This window comes from Magnolia sinica, chromosome 2 (assembly GCF_029962835.1).
Source record: "Magnolia sinica isolate HGM2019 chromosome 2, MsV1, whole genome shotgun sequence".
Lineage (NCBI taxonomy): Eukaryota > Viridiplantae > Streptophyta > Magnoliopsida > Magnoliales > Magnoliaceae > Magnolia > Magnolia sinica.
Genome location: NC_080574.1, coordinates 116846728 through 116867898, shown reverse-complemented (window position 1 = coordinate 116867898; position 21171 = coordinate 116846728). Strand labels below are relative to the sequence as shown.

The 21171-nt window shown below is 38.7% G+C and overlaps 1 protein-coding gene across 1 annotated transcript; it reads right to left on the bottom strand.

The window, feature by feature from the left end:
* Nucleotides 1-274: 274 nt before the first annotated feature.
* LOC131237451 (transmembrane 9 superfamily member 1) lies at nucleotides 275-17156 on the bottom strand. Its single transcript, XM_058235218.1, has 11 exons — nucleotides 16942-17156; nucleotides 10809-11001; nucleotides 10569-10673; nucleotides 10190-10272; nucleotides 9945-10097; nucleotides 9530-9664; nucleotides 9192-9358; nucleotides 7305-7399; nucleotides 2449-2822; nucleotides 1829-2102; nucleotides 275-717 (listed from the first exon to the last, which is right to left on the bottom strand). The coding sequence occupies exons 1-11, from the start codon at nucleotides 17038-17040 to the stop codon at nucleotides 650-652; spliced, it is 1746 nt and encodes a 581-aa protein (XP_058091201.1). The 5' UTR covers nucleotides 17041-17156; the 3' UTR covers nucleotides 275-649.
* Between the last annotated feature and the right edge of the window lie 4015 nt (nucleotides 17157-21171).

Genomic DNA, 21171 nt, shown 5'->3' with positions numbered 1-21171 from the left:
GCCCGAAATACTGGATGTGCTTGGGCCTAAAAATCAGGATGATCACCTCATCATACGTGACACATGTATGCTGAAAGGGTTGGCCAATTACTTCAACCATCCATTTCTTCATACTTGCGGCCCACCTGAATGGAACCGTTCGCAGGTCCGTAATAAGTAACAAAATTGCAATCATATCTTTCTGCATGCATGCGTGCATGGCAGATGCAGAATAAAGTCAGCTATGCTTCAATTTGCTTTTAGATGTCCATGATTTGCAACCGAACAGAAGATGGAAATGAAGAAAAAAAAAATTTAAGTATGAGTACATGATTATCCATTTGTTGAGGTACATAGCAAAAGGCTAAAAAGAGACGGCCACCCTACGTAAAAGTATCCCACATGCATGGTACTAAAATATGATTTCTGGATATAACACTATCTCAGCACTAAATAAGTAAGGAAGAAGGCTTTCACTTACAGCCGGAAAAAAAAAAAAAATGCAAAGCCTCCGAAAGTCCGGCAACAAATACACAGCCCTCCCTCAAAGACCCCGTGATTTCCGTAAGCACCATCAAGTCTGTCAGGTTGGCCGGCCTTTCCTCACATGCATTTTGCCTAGATGACATGACCCCTGGGAAGCTCTCTCGATCTCCAACCTCTGTCCATACTAGTCACATTTGATGTTTCTGTAAATCCTCCTTACGAACAGAGTGGATCCCAAATAACCTACAGCCCCTGAATATTTCGAAGAGGAAAAACACAGACACAGTCAAAGAGCAGCTGAATAACCCAGCACTTGAGAGAAGGCCGAATTGTCAACCAAAAATAATAATAATAATAATAACAATAAATAGGAACCATATTATCCCAATCCTAGGACATGCACAGCATCAGTTTCAGCAAGTTGGGTCCATGGTTCAGTACTACAGGTCATTTGAATTGTGGGCCCTGCTGTGGATGGACCATTCCCCAAAAAACTCCCAGATTGAAGATCCTAGCCACAAATCTTGGGTCTTTCTTCAGTTAAATATGGAATGTTGTTATATTTCTCTCCTTGACAGTCCATTGATGTCCAAAGATTGAAAGGTTTGAATTGCCTCATTAAGGTAATTTTTAGGATGTGGCCCATCCATGGTGGGCCTAATGCTCCAATTACTGGACCATGGGGCTTATATACTGTGCATATCCACAAGTCAGGATCATATAGATGAAAATGAACTCAACATAACTTATAGTGCAACATGATGCTCAATCACAAGAAAAAAAAAACTACTTCTCCATGAACAGGAGATGATGAGCTCTCATCACCTTAAGGAGCAAACAGAAAAGAATGGAAAAACGACAATCGGGTATCCCCAGGCCCAAAAGACCTCAGAAATGGCATTGCTTGTTTTGAGCTAGCAATGGTACTTGTAGGGCCCAGCTTTTGGTAATATAAGCCACTCATCCAATGGGTGCCATCATGAGATGGACATCCCCACTGGATGAGTGGCTTATATTACCAAAGCTGATGATACTGGCCACATTGTGTTTTCTTTTTCTTTTCTTTTTTACTTATTCTTTTCTTTTTTTCCTTTTTCCTTTTTTTCCTGGATGATGATACTGCCAGATTGTTTGGGCCTTGCAAATGGTTATGTACAGCAACTGGTCCATTTTTAACAGAAATTATCAGATGGTTAGCAACATCCAGTGGGGAGATTTGGAGCACCTCCCATCCAGAATGTTGGACACTATATGTACTGCCAAAAGGAGGGCCCCATACATAGAGTTTGTTCGACTGAGTGAATTGCTCAACCAAACATCAGAGGTGGAGTTCAGCCATATCCTACTAGAGCAGACAACTCACCACAAAGGATTCCTAAACCCAGACAAAACATCAGAGTGTAGCCAAAATAGAAGCTCGTCTGGAAGAAGCCCGACATCTTCGTCTTCACATAGTAGTAGTATATGGAGTAAAGGTACACATATACAGCGGTTGACGCAGCGGAGAAGAACGAAGTCCATTGCCAATGATAGTTCTCAGCATTCAGCAAGAAATACGTACCCACAATAGTCACACATACGGTGACAATTATGAGAATCAGGAAAACTAGTAACATAAAACCATAGACATAGTACACCTGCAAAGAAATAGTTGTGAAGAGAAGCATAATGAGGTAAAGTCATTTTACATGCAACAAACAATCAGAAGGTAGCTTGACAGCAATCAGATGGGAGTCAATTTTAAAGGCTCAATAAGGCAGGAGAAAGGATTGGATTTTTGGACATAATGGCTCCATAATCAAATGTGTAGGTTCCACCACTAATACCAACCAAATCCTTCGTGCTTAGTTTATTAGCCACAAAATATATGGTCTCAGAAAAACTGTGCAAATAGATCGAACAAGGTGTGATTTGAGGTTCCTTTCCAGGCTTCTCCTCTACCATACGAAATGACAACAAGATAAGCATAAAGATCAACATTACCTTGTAATTCCAGAAGGATGTGAAGACGAAGTACATTTCAATGAATATACTGCCAAAAGGAAGCAGCCCTCCCATCATAGACACAACGGATGGTGTGAGATACCATTTCTTTTCGGGGATTGGACGGGGAATGGTCTTCACCCGGCAAGGATTGTTCGGAGAACCACTCCAGTTTCTACCAACTACCGTACCAAGAAGTGCCAGAGGGAATGAAATGAATGCCCAAATTACAAACACAACAACCATAGTCCCAAAGGGAATGGCAGCTAGAGATCCATAGAATATAGCAATTGTGTTGAGTATGAATCCAATTCCAAAGCACATAAATGGGAAAAGGGAGGCTGTGAGGATCATTGACTTTATCCAGCTTTTACCTGACAATATGAGAAATAAGCATTCAGTAAAATATATGACAAGACATCTTTTAACCAGACCTGCCACTGAATCAGTGAGATCACCCGTCTGGTTGGACGAGCACAATTGCACAAACCATATTCCGACTGCACCATAACAGTTAAGCAAACAATAGAAACATTTTTTTTTTCAAAGAAGTAACACCAATACACCATGGACTCCCACAGTGCATGGCTTATCATCATCTAAGCTTCATCCCAATTAATTGGGGTCAGCTACATGAATCCTATTCTACCATGCCACTTATTAAGGGCCGTGGCTTATTAACTCCTATAGCTAAAGAATCTGCCCAAGAGTTACTGTCCCAAGCATGAAGCAGAGACAGAAGTGCAGATTTCGATGCTATCTTCAATCCAATTAGCCAATTTCCACAAATAGCCACCCCAGAGAAGATACCCATATAATGGCGTTTGCAGAGTCTCTTCTCTCTTGTGAGTGAAATCTCAACAGGTACTTTCTTACAAGTTTTCGTTTCTGAACTTCTCATGATTATGCCCAGGTAGTTTTTTCTTTCTTTTCTGTCCTTCTTTTTCCCTTTTTTCTATCTTAAGGCCAAGTTCCCTGTTTGGAACTTGGTTTGTAGATGTGGGATCCATGATTGGTCTATCCAAGCCATTGATCTGACAGCCCCCATCATGGATGGACCATTCCCAGAATATCTTTTCAGTTGGTCAACTAACATTTCTGTTGTTGGCATGCAAATCCATGTTTAAAAGAACTACGCGAACAAACCACATTAAATGGACAAGAGGCCAAAGATTTGATGGCTAGGATCTTCCAAATTGGGAGATTTGGGAAATCGCCCATCCATGATGGGGGCCATCAGAGCAATGGCAACCATGGGCCCCACGTCTACAAACTAATTTCTGAACAAAGGAACTCAGCATCTTCTTTTTCTTGGAAAAATCGTGACCAGATAGGTATACTGACATGGACACAGGGAAAGGGGATGTGAGTCTCCATTTCCTGCAATCTAGGAAATGGATATGGGAAACATGCTTTTTTCTCCAATAACAATAATTCTATTAAATAAGAAGCTAATTAAACTAAAGCAATTCCATAGCACATGAATGGCTTATCAACTGCTGTAGTGAGTCCACCCTGGAGCAACCATCCCCAACACAAAGGAGACAGAGAGGATATTCCTTCAATCCAATTGGCCATTTTTCCACAAATAGCCTCCCAGAGAAGATATCCCCACAATGGCATTAGCAGAGTCTCTTGTAAGTGAAATCCTAAAAACTTTTTATCAGTTTCTTTTCTCTGTACTTTTCAGCAATTATCCCCAGTTTTTCTTTTCTTTTCTTTTTTTCCTTTTTTTTCTTTTTTGGTTTCTTTCTGTCTTTTGAGAAGTTATGGGCAGATACATATTACTGTCATGGTTATAGCATACAGGGAACAGGGAAGGGATGCAAGCATCCATTTACTGCAATCTAGGAAACAGAAATGAATACAGGTGCCCCACTCTTAGCATGCTTTTTTTTCAATAACAATCATTCCATCAAGTAAAAGAAGCTAAACTACAACAAGGGGAAAGCACTTCCATGGTGCATGAATGTCTTATCCACACATACAGGTAAAGAGTTCACCCCAGAATTACCATCTCCATGTGGGAAGGAGACAAACGCATAGATCTCCTTGATTTCTTCAATCCAATTGGCCAATTTCCACAAATAGCCTCCGGAGAAGATGCCCACATAATAGTATTCACTATGTTCTCCAAGAGAAGATGCCCACCAAAATCAAAAGATGCTATTGAAAATTTCTACTACAATTTTTAATTGAAACAGTAAAACCTATTATTCTTCGACTCTTCGTTTTATCTAGATGGTCTTCCTAGCTTCCTCAGTTCCATGAGTAGCCTCTGGAAAAGATACCCACATAATGGCCTTCCCGGAGTCTCCAAAAGAAGATATCCACCTATATCATGACATGCCATTCAAATTTTCTTCTATTATTTTACTTGAAAATTTTTACCTATTATTCTTTGTTTTATCAAAATGGTCTTCCTAGCGTCATAAAGTCAATCAAAAGAATTAATAATTACCAAATTTGCAGTCAGATTTTGTTATAACTTATGGCATTACTATTCATATTTTCCAACGACAAAAAAAAAAAGAAAAACACCTTGTGCATTTGTAATGATGAACTTGATAAAACAGAATCAATGTTTTAAAACCCAGACCACATTTGACCAGAACCAGCCCGAGAAAAGGGGGAAAGGGAAGAGCCTGGTCCAAAAACTAGGGTCAAATGGGCAGCCTACCATTTTTCTTAAAAATACACATGACTAGTAGGCAAAATTTTCAACTCATGATATCTGCCTTTAAACACCCAAACCAACCAACCTCTCTCAAGGTAGCTTAGAATCTGTTAAGAACAAAGAAAAACAAATTACAAGTAGATTTCGGGCCAAAACAGGTCTACCTGATTGGGCCAGTGGATGGAATGAACTGCCCTCAAAAGAATGATCATGATCTGATCTGAGTTCTAAATGTTTAATAGAATTCAGTTGAAACATATCCTATGAGATCGTTACGGCCTGCTCAGCTGCAGGGTTCTTCTCTTTCAGGTGGGGTCCCATCAACAGGCTAAGTTAGCAGCATGCTAAGAAAGGATTGGTGATCAGATTGTTTGGTTTCCATCTTTCAGGCAACATCTTAGAGAGGAAGAATCAGATTATCTCATTTGTCACCTAGCTGCTACGTTAGCAGCATGCTACAAAAGGATTGGTGATCAGATTGGTTGGTTTCCATCTTTTAGGCAACACCTTAGAGAGGAAAAACCAGATGATCTCGTTTGTCACCTAGCTACTCTTGAAAGAATCAGACTTAATTAAGAGTTGAGGGACAAACGAATTTGGAAGTGGGCAAAAAATGGTATCTTCACAGTTAAATATTTTTACAACCATTTATCGGTTGGTGGGAGAGGAGATGCACTGGATTATGCCCCCTTCAGTTTGCTTATGAAAGAAAGGCTCCGCCTAAAGTCATTGCATCTGCTTGGCAAGTGGACCAGGATAAAGCCCTTACCATCGACCATTTGTGGAATAGGAGGATCGTTATTGTTAATGCCTGTCGCTTGTGATTAAGGGGACGGGGAAACCATGAACCATCTATTCATTTTCATTTGTGATATGGTGTTGGTGTATATCAGAGTTCAGGGTTGTTTGTGCCATGCTGGATTTTATATCTTCTCTGCTCTTGGCCTGCAGAGGAGCAATGGGAAGGGATAATGGAAGGAAATTGTGGAACTTGTGCCTTTTGGCCATTTCGAGGGCGATTCGGAAAAAGGAACAATCGTACCTTTTTCCACTAGTTTGCAATCATTGTCTAAGGTCGTGGATTTAATCAAAACTTGATGTCTCCTCTTGGGCCTGCTCCCTCAGAGAGTTTGCTCACAATGATCACATAAAAATGAATGGAGTGAGGTGAGGAGATAGTCTTGCTTATTTTGGGAGTTTGTGCCTCGTGCAGGTGTATTCTTTCCCTTTGGGGGTCTTTCAATAAAGTGCTTTAGCAATAACAATAATTAAAATAAAATTAAAAAATTTTAAATAAAAAATAAGAAAACACATTCTGCAATAGTCTAGTATTGTATCAAATCAATACTGGCAAGCCGAGCAGGCAAGCACATATGGGAATCTAGCAATCTTTTTGTTTGTAGCAGCAACAAGATGGGTATATACACGTAACTTTTAAGTTCTAGTACGTAAAAGCAATGCCATATTTGAAATTTTGCAAATACTTATCCTTTTTTTTCTTTTTGTGAAAATTCCTGTATGAAACTAGGTTACGAAAGAACTACTGTCCCTAGTACTTTTCACAAGTACCTTTCCAAAACAAACTACATTTTTTTATAGACTAGTGGTGGCCTTCAAAGACTTGCTAGAATTGAACTCCCTTATTCCGAAAAGTTGCACCAACAATTGGGCGTGTTGTTCTAAAAGGATGTTGAGTGAACAAGGGAGGTGGGTGGAGATAAAGCGAAAACATACTCATGTTGACAAAAGCAACTAGAACAATAAGAAAATGAGAGCTGCCAAAGGAGAGGACATGCGCTGACCAATATGACTCTCAAAACCCACATCGTCATCATGGGTGGGACCCAATTCCGGGTCTTCCCTCCACAGAGAGGGGGCATGCACTGACCAACATGACGCTCAAGCTGGAGGTGTTAAAGTTAACTTTATTTAAAGCTAAATTACTACATTAATAATAATAATAATAATAAGGGCCTCAAATTGAAGTAAAATGCCTACTCGATAAAGACAAAGGCCTACTAGATAGCTAATGTTATCGCAAGCATGGCATTAAAATTGGTCTAACTAAACAGAAAAACATAAACATATTGTTGAGACATAAACATTCCAAAGATTCAGAAGTATTTAGAATAAACAAACAGAGGAAAAACCAAAAAGGAGAAGTTGGTGAGACCCATACCACCATTGCGTGAGTAAAGTCCACCACTAACATAACCCGAGATGAATGACGTAAGAGCATAACAGACTATGAAAGTTGTGACAATTGCTCCTCGCCTGAGAAAATGATACAGATAATAGTTAGAAGAAAGCAGAAACTTCAAATTGGATGTCGGAGCAATACCTAAATCACCAACCCCCAACATTTCCCATTCCAAATGACACGATCTGGAGTAATGCTTCATTTGTGATCCATATTGCTATTTTCACCAACCCGAAATTATGATCTTATGCTCTTAGTGTGGATTAAGTTGTAATGTATGCTTATATTTTGAACATAGAGATCTATACCTCAGTTGTGCAGCAGCATGCATGTAATATAAAACCATGCACAGGAGATCTATAATAATAACTTTCACCATTACATATATAAATTAATGAATCCCTATATAAAGTTATATTACATAGCGTATGTACCAGAGCAACCCACATGATCCTAGAGTACCACCTATTGGAGGAAAAGTACCACGCATTTGTCCACCGTTTTGGACCCAGTTAAAAACAGATCTAGTCAGATCCGGACAGGGTCAACCATCTTGGGCCCGGTTAAAATCGGGTGGGGTCAGTTCTAATTAATTTTAATAGTAATATATAATATTTTAAATTATATTAATCATTCTAGAAATGGAATGAGCATTGCAAGCCACAACACCTCATATGTGTCAGACAGGCACGTGTGTGATCTAGTCCATCCATTCAAGCAGATAGACCATATGAATGCCCAGGCTTGAACCAAACCCAACTCATAACCAAGGTCCAAAGACCCAAGGGTACCCAAAACCCAATCAGGTCCGATCCTGGCCCTCAAAAATGAGAACCCGGAGACAGCAAGACCTGAACCATATTAGATCGGATCCAGGAACTCTAGTACCTGTCCCAAACCTGACTCGTTGACAGACCTACACGTACTGGAGCAACCCGAGCTACAAGTAACCTTGTGTTGGTTATTTCTTGCTATTTGTCAGGGACTAAATTTCAGAGATACCCTTGGAAGATTAGAGCTAGTGATTTAAAGATTTGGTTGCTTATTTTGAATATTTTCTAAGGACTATGGAGGCATTTACTATTTTTAGGCCCCGAGGCCCATTACAAATTAGCCGAGTTGTTGCTATCGTACAAATCGTTTCATCAAAATTCATAGGGGTTTTAGGGTTCTATAAAAGGGACTGTTCTAGGAGGTAGAAAGCACATATTTTCTGTGCTTTGTGAGGTTTATTTAGTATTTATAAGAAGTGAAGAGGTTTCAATTTCAATAAAGTTGTAGTATCCCTCTCCATTCAAATATCCTTGTAGGCATCTTGCGGGTATTGAGATCTTACTGATTTTTATTTTTATTTTGAAAGGTTTGAGATCTCACCGGATTGCATCATTTCGGTATAGGATTTGGAGGGTTTTGTGAAGCTGTTATTCAAGCACTTGTACCAACGTAAGACTTTGGTGTTAACAAGTAGTTTATCTTTTTTCCATTGAAGTACTCGCATGCAGTGTGTGTGTGTGTGTGTGTGAGCACGCACATGTGTGTCATTTGTCAATTCTAGTAATTTGGGTATCAAAATCCCATTGACTCCATGATCGAATTGCAATGCATGGCCGAGTTCAGGGCCTGCCAAACTGACCCAACAGACAAACGACTTTGACCTGAGCAAACTCCATTACATAATCAGGCCTGACTCATTAAACCTGAATCAATGGACCAAAGAGTCTAGCCCTGAGCCCAGATGAGAAACCAAGACCAATCGGCTGGCCGCCTGTTAGAACCATTAAGAAAATGATGTTTAATGTAATAACATCACCAAACAAAATTGTATGCTTTAAATATGGTAGAATAGCATAAGTTCATAGCACATACCCGATGTATAACATTCCAATGATTGCCAGTAGGATGACAAGGAGAACCAGCATCGCAAGCTGAGCGCCTGTACCAACAACTGCAGAGAGGATGACCAAATTACGTGAAGGCCGAAATACGTCCCCATGGACAAGCTTCCAACCAGACTCTTCACTCACATCTCTCTCCTGATGATAAAACAAGCAAATGAAAAGGTAGATTGAGGATAGAAAATAGTCATCGAACATCATGCTGCTAGCATGCATTGATTATAGATGACAAATGGACATAAATTGACAGATATTATTGAAAAAAAAAAAAACACTTTTAAAACAAATAAATAAAGTTTAGATAGTCACCAGAGTTTCCAGATCATCATCTTCCCGAGCATATTTTGCATAGTCATTTCTAAGGGTTCGCATCAGTATCATCGACACCAGACCAGTGAGGAAGATGACCATCATAAAAGAATTGAAAATGGAGAACCAATGGATCTGCACAGATTTTTAAAAAATAAATAAATAAATAAAAATAAAAAATTGCCTTTACTTTTTAAGTGGAAATCCTTTTTACTGGTACAAGTATGGATAACAACAGCATCTATGGACAACTCATCAGAAACCTTTTACTCTAGTCTACAATGGTGCACATCTTAACAAGTTGTTATACACTCACAGAGATTGCTAGATTTGGAAACCAAGTTTTTTCCAATAACCATGCATGCCTCTAATGCCACTATTGAGAGGAAAATGACAGGGCTGGGAGAGAACTTACCTGGTGCTCAAAGAAAGGGTAGTCCAAGTAAACATCAAAACGGCGTGCAAAAGTTACATTTGTTGCAACCCACTTGACAGAATATGTCAGGTCCAATGTTTTCCCAACTTCCAGAGCTTTAGGGGTGTCTTGAGTAAGATTGACATGAATAATCTGTAAGGAATGAACGCTTCAATAATATCAATGCCAACATGATTGATAAGATACCACGACTGACCTAATGGGAATTCTTATAAACCACAAACCTGATCTCCATTGTATTTAACAGCGAAATTCTTGTGAGTATAGAGTAGATGTTTATTATCATTGCCTTTCTCACCAACATAGCCTGATCAACAATGTGCATAAATTAGATTAAATGCATGCATAAGAAATCAGACCCAAAAAAATTTAGTGAGAACCCAAAAACAAAAATGAAGAGATATGAATCCATACCCCACAGCGGCAAGTCATCTGGGAGATACAATCGGCATATGCCAAGAATGAAGAGGATAAGAAAAGAAAAAAGAAAGTGAGCTCCCAACAAAATGGAGTATACAAACAACATCATAAAAAGATTTTTTTTTTTTTTTTTTTTTAAAAAGAAGAATCTAGCAAGGATGCAAGAAATTATAAATAACATACCCATGAAGAACTCAAACCAGTATGCATTATCAATTGCATCCTTGAATTGTTTCACCTTTGCAGCATCTAGTTCGAGCTCACAAATGGAGCTTCGATCGACATTTTCTGTCAAAATAGTTGCCGAATAGTAAAAAACCAAGGATAATTTTGGATGCTGCACTTGAAACTATACTATCAGCCATATTGTTTACATCCACACTTCATGACAAAATGAAGAATACAACAAGAAGATCCACATACTCTGAAATTTAATTTCAATCTGACTGTCGATGAGCTCATTCCCACCCAAAACCTCACCAAGTCCGCCCCACTTGTGAGCAGGATTGGTAGATGAATGGCAGAATGGAAGACTGTAATAGTTATATGTTTCTTGAGGATTATTGTAAGGGCCGACCTTGTTTACCCAGAGGGTAACTTGTTCCTCTGATTGATACTACAGAGAGAAACCATGAAAATGGTTAGTATAATCAAAACCAAGAATAATGCATTTCAGTCAGCCAACTCAGGCAATGGGGCATGAGGATCTGAAAATGGGTGACCCTCTCAAAAGAGAATCAGCAATGCTATCTGCGTGCCTCAAAACATTGGATTCAACACAATAAAGTAAAAATTCTGGGATCCTGAATGGAAGACAACAGCACCAAGACAAATTTACAATACATTGTTTCAGGCTGGATCAAAACACGCCTGATAGCCAGGGGAAAAGGCCAGAAATGATAATGACCATAATGAAACAAACCAGGATAATATCCACATTCTTTAAACATTCTAGATTTCAATTAACATGAGACAGTTCTAAATTTGAAAATAGAAAGGGATGAATTAATTGAGGAGAAATGTTCCAGTGCTCCTAGTTGCATTGGGACACTTAAACAATCCAATCCATTGATCTGGACCGTTCATCAGCCCAATGCATATTTCATGGGAAACCATGAAAACATCACACCATCTCACAAATATTAACCATTTGAATTTTTTATTTTTACTTTTTGAAAGGTAAATGTTAAACATGGATGGTCATGATCATTACACAAAAATAAGTGCAATCAATAATCTGATCCATCTATTGGTAAGGGACTAGAGAATTCTTACAATTGACAACCTTCAGTGTAGAGCGATGATCCTGCCAAATATTTGCCATATGTGTATGGCGAATGAGGAATCGATCGATCATCCATTCATCCACTGTCAATTTGCAACCATCATTTGGTCGTTTTTCCTCAAGTCGATGTGCACCGGTTGGGTTATGCTGATGTCTGTGGAAGATCTGTTTTGGGCAAGGCGTGAAGGCGGGAAGGGTATTCATGGAAAAGTTGAGTGGCGATTGCTTACTATGGCAGTTTTCTGGGTGATTTGGAAGACAAGAAACAACAGATGTTTTAGAAATTTTGTGGAAAATGAAGAGAATGCCATTATCAAAGTGAAAAATCTCATATCGGATTGGGTTATGTACGCCTAGGGCCTGTCAGCTGTTTAGCCTTGGGCTCTTTTCTCTTTTTTGCTGTTTTTTGTTTTTTGGTGTATTCTTTTGAACTGAAAGACTTCACTATCTAATGCATACAGGCAATTTAGAACAGGTATCACAAATTTGCAGCCCTGTAATGCGTAACAAATCCCAGAGCTAACATTACATAACCATTTTTTAATAACTTGGTTCATGGATAAAAGTAAGAATAAGACCTTATTTTGAACTGAAAGACTTCACTATCTAATGCATACAAGCAATTTAGAACGGGCATTACAAACTTGCAGCCCTGCAATGCGTAAGAATCTGGAAATTCTTCTAACAATCTCCTCAGCCCTAGGCTGGATATTTTGAAAGCAACTATAATTCATTGCTCTCTAGATAGCCCAAAACACCGCCAAAATAAGAAGCCACCACCTAGCTTCACCAATTTTCCGACTCCTCCCCCCGCCACACCCAAAGAAGATCTTCCACCATTTCCGGCATCACCTAAAGATGGACCCCTTTTTAAACAGCCCATAATCAAAATATATTGAACGTCCTTTGGATTTTGGATTCACACAATTCTTCTATTTTCAATCTAACGAAGAACAAAGAAAGGAAAAATAAATAGATTCTTTTTTTGGATTTGAAATGTAGATGTCAATTTTTAGGATACGATTTAAATCTAAAATTAGTAAACTCTAGATTTGCAACATCTCTTTGGATCTTTACCTTCTGTTTTTTGGTTTATAAAAAACCTTTAATGCCATAGGTACAATAGATTTGATGAATAATGATTGGAATAAAAACATGTGAGGCTTTGGAGAAAATAATATCTTACAGCGGGAGAAAAGCCTATGGGCGTGTTCGATTTTACAAACCCTTAGTAAATACATTGCAAATGGGTAATAATTATAACCGAGGACACTGCCAAATATATGTGGGGGCCACCATGATGTCTATGGCTTAGCCACACCATCCATCCGTTATGCCAACTGAATTGAGGGCTTGACCAAAAAAATGAGGCTGATCCAAAGCTCAAGTGGACCACAACACAGGATTTAGGGAATCGAACATCTACCGTTAAAAACTTATCGGTGCCACTGTTTCCTTTGGTGTGGGCCACTTGAGTGTTATATAGCCTCATTTTTCGACTCATGCCTCAAAATGTTACGCTAAAATAGATGGATGGCACGGATACATCATATATATCAGGGTGGGGCCCACAAATTTAAACCACGGTTTTTGAAACAGAAATACAAGTGCATTTTCAAACAGGGTGGAGTAATAATTACTTATTCACAAGGATTTACATAGGATTTGAAAATTCAAACAGGCCCTAAGAAAATCAACCTCATTGAATTTATGAAGTTCTTGTAAAAATTCATTTTTCTCTGTTTCTTTCTTTCTCATCCACACTACATCAACTCGGTACCAACGCAAGTTCATGCGTGAGCTTATTTGAGATTAATGGCGAGTAACAAGAAGAATGATGAGGAAATAAAAAGGATAAATGATCGTATGGAAGGAATGCTCCATGAGATTTTAGGGCCATTGGATAGTTTGACAACATCGCAACAGTGCATTGTGCCCAAGAATGTAGAAGTGTCCTAGAATCAGGATGTTGGTGGCGAAGTGGTGTTCCATGAAATCATTCTCATGGTCAAAGAGATGACTGATTGGAGGATTATGACTACACATGACACAACCTAGGACCCATTTGGATGCACTCCCTGAAAAGAAAGTTTCTGAAAAAAGGGGGTTTTCAAGCCTGCTTTTTTGGTACCCTCAGCAAAAGCCAATCTGATTAGTTTTTGCCAACTCGGTGTTTTAGCGCCTCAAGCATGAGATGAGACAGGAGTTTGCAAAGTGCATCCGAACGCACGACATAAATTACAATTTGGATTGAAACAACATTTCAGCCTCAAACGCCCCTTCGGAAAGTGCATCCAAACAGGCCCTTAAGATGCTTTAGCTTTACAAATAAAATAAAAAAATCTGAGAACTTCAAAGAACAAATCCTAGACTCATTTGAAAAAGTGTTGATGATCCAATGAATGGACATGTTGGCCAGAAGTACCACTACACAAGAAAATATACACACGAAGAGTCAATCAGATTAAGATGGATGAATCTATCAATGCATCAACAGATGGATTAGTTGAGCGAACAGATAATAGACCAAAGTTTAGATTGGCAGATGAAGAGACGAGAAAATCAATTATCAAGCTGGAGCATTCTATAGTGTATGTTAAAATTGAGATGGACATGTTAGTCCCATCCATCGTCGATTAGAGCACATAAATCAAAGGCCAACCATGATAAGGACAACATCACGTCAACAAATAGCTTAGAATCACAAATCCATTACTGCAGATATGGGACCAGATGCCTAGAATGCAGACGACACAGCAATGAAAGAAGAGGTTTTGTGATCCATGACGCCATCCGATGCAGGCAATGTCAATTTGACACATAGGCCTTATACTGTCAACTACAGCGGACCGCCACAGCCAAGGCAGACAGCTTACAAAGTCGGCTTAATCCAACAGATTGCTACCAGCTGACAACCCGACAACGAGTTCTTTCAGAGCCAAAAGAGATTGATGAATATTGGCCCATCACAATTAGATACCCTTCCATTGTGGCACCGGAGAAAACAGCCCATACTTGAGATATTTTGGTTATTTGAGAAGACCTTTTAAGATTTATAATCTTTTTATATTTTGTTTTTGAATGGTAAAATCGAGTTCTTATTTTCCTTGATTCAAAATTTAGATGTCAATCTTCAGGATATGATTTAGATCTAAAACTATTAAGTTCTAGATTTGAAAGATCTACTTGAATCTTTATCATTTGCATTTTGATCTATATAAAGACCTTTAAGTCCATATGTATGATAGAGTTGATGAAGAATGAGATTGGAATAGAAAAGTAATATAGTTTGGAGAAAATATTCTCTCGCAGAGGGAGAAAACACTAAAAATCAACCTCTTTGAATTGTGAGTGGTGCAAAAAGCTATTATTGTCCTCTTCTTTTCTTCTCTTTCATCCAGCATATTCATTATCAATCCTCAATAATGAATGCTTGTAGCACATCTATTAAAAAAAAAAAAAAACGATAGCAGAATATGGACATTGTGTGAGTTAAACAGATAGTATTGCTTGATTGAGAAAATCAGAATATATGATGCACAAGGCCTGCTCAATGCTCATTGATCAGTTGAGCTACAGTTTACGAATCAAGTGGTTGGCCAACCTTTCATTTCTAATAACTTAGCCTATTTGATAAGTGGATTGGGTTGACTTTTAGGTAGCGGCATCAGCATAATGGTTCCCAGCTGATAGATGGATTGGATCTCAAATCCATTTGCACTTTGGAACATGAGGTGGCATGTAGATGGGCCCTAGGACATGTGTTGCAAAGATCTACTCGAAATCTAATATATGTTATTATTAAAAAATTAAACCAACAACAGCCCTGTGGTGCAGTGATTGTTAAAATTGATGGTTGTCTCGAATGTTTGGGTTTGATTACTGGCTGACCTTAATATATTTTTAAAAAACAGTTAGATCCGGCACGTCAGTCCAGACAGTTTGGAGGTTAGACCACAACTCACAAACTGACCCAAACTGAATAGGCTACCGGACACTGGTTCCCATCCAATCTTGCCTGACTGCCAGTCCATTCCAGGTGTTAAAACACTATAAGAGAGAATGGAAATCATCTCTGAGAGAGAGAGAGAGATAGAGAGAGAGAGAATAATAATCCATATATGTTGGATGATGTAAAACACTACTAAACACATTATCCTAGTTGTCCTGTGTCCTCTACCCTGTTCAATCAATTTTGATGATAGGTGAAAAATGATGGCCTGCATCCAAAGGGAAAAACATTAATCAAAAAGCCTCGATTGCCAAATCATGTGGTTTGTGTTGTGGGCCATCCACAATGGGGCCACTAGATTGATATTCTGGATTCACTACCCATTCCATGATTCAAAAGAATTCTTGTGGGTAACAGTTTGAATATTATACTTGAATCCCATTCTCCAAAAATCCTGATTGATTTTCAGGTGGATCTTATGATTCACAATTTGAATCGTACTATTTCGCTCGAAACTTACGGTTTTGTGGCTGAACCATGTCCTATAAAATTGGATTTTTTTTCCTTTGATTTTCTTTCTAATTTCATCTGCACCTTTCAAGCCCCCAAATAATATCTCTTACCAGCTTTCAGCAATTGTAAGAGGGACTTCTGAGTTTTTGAAATAAATGCAACACCAAAAACGGCATCCATTGACGATCCCATCCATGACATTTTGCCTGCTAATATCGACCTTCCATCCAATGCCCACAAATCAGACAGTTGGCACAGTCTTATCAGTTTTCCTTTCAGACATTACCCCCAATGCAAGCGGGCCCGGGAACGTGAACTGTCTTGACTGGCTTGCATGATGGGCCACATGTACGTGTGGACATGTGCGTGAGTGCAATAGTCAAGGTATCATATAATTCCTCACATCCTATATCAGAACTAACACTGCCAAAATCACAACCCTTGGTCGCCTACGTACTCAAACAGCACTACTACATTCAATTGACAGAACAATCTCCCTGTGTGCACTCAAAGATCGCACGAAGACCGTGTAAAATAGACGGGCCCCATGATCAGCGGTCCTTCAATCTGCATACTCCAATTAAACAACAAGAACCCTAGATCTCTGCAAAGATACTCAAAATGCCAACATTTCAAGTGCTGCAGAGAGACTATTCTCTAGATCTGAATAGATGGTGATCAGATTAGGAGATCTGAGATATATGATGAGATTGAAATCTACGCAGGCCAGATAACCGATGGATGAGATAAAATATCTGAATTTGAAGCATTTAAAATGAAAAAATGAGGTTAGTGAGAGAGCGCACCTTGTGATCGGATTCGGAAGCGGAGGACGGAGCGACGAAGAGGAGGAAGGAAAGGAGGAGGACGGAGAATAGAGAGGATGATCGGACGGTGGGAGACATCGCGATCGTGGACGCGTCGGATCTGACGGTGGAAAAAAGGAGGCCCTTTTTCCGCTCGAGTTTTCTTTCCTCCTGTGAGAGAGAGAGAGAGAGAGAGAGAGAGAGAATTTCCTCCGCATCTCCCGTTTGCGAGAATGCTCCTTTATTATTGAGAGCTTCACGAGTAGGATTCTGCACACACGTACCAGGTACAGCACGCGTGTGACAGATCCTGGGTTTCCATCTGGGTGGGCCTATATATATATATATATATATATGCTCGTGACTCATTTTGAAGAGAACGGGTCGGTTAGAATAGAAGAACAAGAAGAATAGCTGGTGGAACATCCAGGCCGCGAAAATGGTGGGCCATGCCATGAAGATCACCTAAGCACCCATTGAATAAACTAATAAGGAAGCGGAGTAAGTACTAACTAAGTACGCTGTAATTCTGTGGGGCCCACCGTGATGTATGTGTCTTATCAAGCCGTCCATCCGTTGTAAGATCTCATTTGAGGGGACATCCAGGAATTGAGGCATTTCTAAAGCTCAAGTGGACCACACCATAGGAAACAGTGGGATAATGACTTACACCGTTGAAACCTTGCCAGGGCCCATAGTGATGTTTATTTGTCATCCAACCTGATAATTAGGTCAGAAAAACGCGGACGAAGGGAAAACACAAATATCAGCTTGATCTAGAACTTCTATGGCCCTCAAGAAGTTTTTAACGGTAACCAATCAATTCAGTGTTGTGGTCCACTTCTACCTTTGGATATGCTTCAATTTTTTTAATCCTGCCCTAAAATGAGCTTGTAAGCCTATGGACGGCGTGGATAAGACCATACATCACGGTGAGCCCCACATAGTTTAGTCGAGCCTACTGAGTTACTGCGTAGGTAATCCGCTTCTTCGAAATAAACGCTTACACATGCATTGAGTTAGACCATCGACTGTCCATTGATTTCGACGGTAGAGCGAGCCTGACGAATGGACCGTCCTGATTTACTCCTGGAGGTATAAGAAGGTGCATCCCCGAGTTTCACTGCTCGGGTGAACGGTGGCAAATCTAGTGCCTGGCAATTTCGGGTGGGATAATTTCTGGGTAGATTTTTAAATATTATTATTTTTCTTGGGACATTATTGAGAAATTCTCATGGAAAATAAAATACTTTAATTTTTATTACTAATTAATGAATATTTTTAAATGATATTTGAAATTAACTTGTAAGTAATTTAACAATTATAAAATTATATTAAAATCACTATAAAATCATAGGAATTTAAAAAATTTCAGGATTTTAAAATAATCACACGAGTTAACATAATTATATCATTTAGTTTATTTATCATGAAAATATCATGAATTTTCAAAAACTCAACTGCATTTGTAGATGTGGTGATCGTGATTTCAATATTATTTGAAAACTATATTTTTTCTTGTGCGTGTGTTTCATGTTGGTAAGCAACTTTATTTGCCAGCAAATGAGTGATTGGCTGGGTGGGTCTCACATTTTGGTGAGCCTCGACAAGGGAAACAATTGGTAGGGAATGCCCCTGAGATTTTGCGTAGGTTCCGCCATGATGTGTATGTATAATCAACTTTGAACATAAGTATTTCGTCAATTTTCAAGGCACGTGCCTTAAAAATTAAGCCAATTATTGATTCAGGTAAACCACATAAGAGAAAATAGTTAGGAGAGAATGTTGACGGTTGACTTTTTATAGGATATATTGTGTTAGGAATATTGCAAAAGTAAATTATCAACATTTGATTGAAATGAATCTGTGTAGGAACCCCAGACATGTTATGCAGGTCTTAGTTTGTACCACAATCAAATAAATGTTGGTCGTGGCGCGTACGTGTCGTTATTTTTGAGAAAGTTTGTGCCCATCGGTGTAGGGTACCAGTGCAAAAAGGTCGTCGATGCTGCTTTCTCGAAAAAAGACCGGTTGAAGTGAAACGGCGTAGAGTAGTTCGCGTTGGGTCCAGGTGTGTACATGTCGCTATTTTTGAGATAGTTTGCACCCCTCGGTGCAGAGTACCGTTGCAAAAAGGTCGCTGATGTTGCTATCTCGAAAAAAGACCGGTTAATGCAAAACGACAACGGAAGCCCACCCTGGGCACGAATATCGGCAAGTATGCATGTGCGCACATGTCCAGTTAAAGGGGTTTCCGGGCCATATGTCTCCCACCACCTGCACCCCATGCGCACACATATAGGCTTGGGCATAGTTCAACATATTTGACAAGAGTTTATATTAAGCAAAGATATATAAGCCATTTTGCTTCTCCCATTCTATCCAATATAGGACCAAAAAAAAAAAAAACATAAAAGGACAACAACCCAATCCAAACTTTAGCCAAAAAAAAAAAAAAAAAAAGAAACCCTTAAAGGTTTTGTTGAAATACACATAATACATTGTGATGATCATATCTAATTCACTTGAGGCATTCAATTTCACACAAAATTTTAGACCTATGGTCAAAAAATAAGCTTATTTAAGATTCAAGTAGCCACACGTAAAATTAATTCATGCACCTAATGGCTAAGAGTGCATTTCAGAAATATATCACTATAGGGTTCACCTAGCCAGCCATCCCCTTATGCTCAAACCTCAATGGTTGAGGTGTGGCTTGTAACACTCTCTCTCTCTCTCTCTCTCTCTCTCTCTCTCTCCACAAACAGATAAAATATACCGTGAGGTCAACCTCATTGGAAGCTTCTCATCAGATGAAGTTGTGTGGGCCTCACTGTGCCCCATTGTGAAGTGCTATGGTTATTAGCCCCATCAACCAGATGCACCCTTCCATGGTGGCCATAGGCCTAAAAATCGAGCCTTAAGTGGGCCTCACCATAGACAACAATTTGAGAGTGGCTATCCACCATTGAAAGCTTCATGATCATTTATAGGGCCCATTTAAGATGTGGTTTGGTAATCCAGCCCATCCATTGTGTGTGTCAGTCACACCAAGTTTAATCCATATCAAAAACTCAAGTGGGCCCCAAAAAGTGCTTTTAGATGTTTTAGGCATGATTTCACACTTTTTCAGATGATGTGGCCCACTTAAGTTTAAGATATGGCTGATTTTTGGGATATCTCATAACTTAGAGGGGATCCACCAAATGCGTGGTGTGGATGTCTGATGCACATCATGATGGGGCCCACACAACTCAACAAGTTGACCTTATTGTACCATTTCCCCTTGCACCTACAAATATTTATTGTTAAGGATACAAGTAAGTCACCCAAAGAGTTTTTCAATTCACATATTTTAAGTTTGTATTTGATGTATCGTTATTATGTTGAAAGTTGAGGCGTAAGTTTGACATTGACTGTCAACCTGACATAGTCCTTCTCGTTTATCATGGTTGAGAACAGACAATTTGATGTATATATTTAAAAAAATAAAATAAAATTATTAACATGATTAAAAGCATTATATACAATTCTATGTCTTTTATGGATTTAAAATTAGGCTTATAAATTAATGCACATCTTTTATGGATTTAAAATTAGGCTTATTAATTAATGCACATTAGAAATTGGTTATGCACAGTGCTAGCAATTTTAACTGGTAATTGTAAACAAGTAATATATCTGTAAAAAGAAATCATTGTATGTTAAGATTCTCATACAATATTATATGTAATTTTAGAATGGTAAATTATGTGTGGGCCATCAGATATGTATGACACTTATACATATTTTTTCATCATATTTTATTAGCAAGTAACTATAATATATATATATATATATATATATTTGATACTTGTACATATTTTTATTTTCATCATATTTAATTAGAGACTAACTAATGTGTATGGATACACGTGAATATGATTTTACTGTGCATTTTCTATGGCGGAATCAAATGATTTTTGGTTTGGTTGATGTTACCCAAGTGTACTAATTATCAACGATGTAAAGGCATGACATATCTTGAGGCTTAACATATCTCTTACATGGCATGGACTTAATGCAAGTATGCATAGTAAGAATAATGCATATTTACTATACATTCGAGACATATATCTACTTGATCCATTAAAATATCAAAATGGGACCTTATCGAGATGTATATATTGTCACTCTAAATGCTATTATGTAAATCTAGCACCCGTTGTATTGTCAAATTTTGTTGTGCCA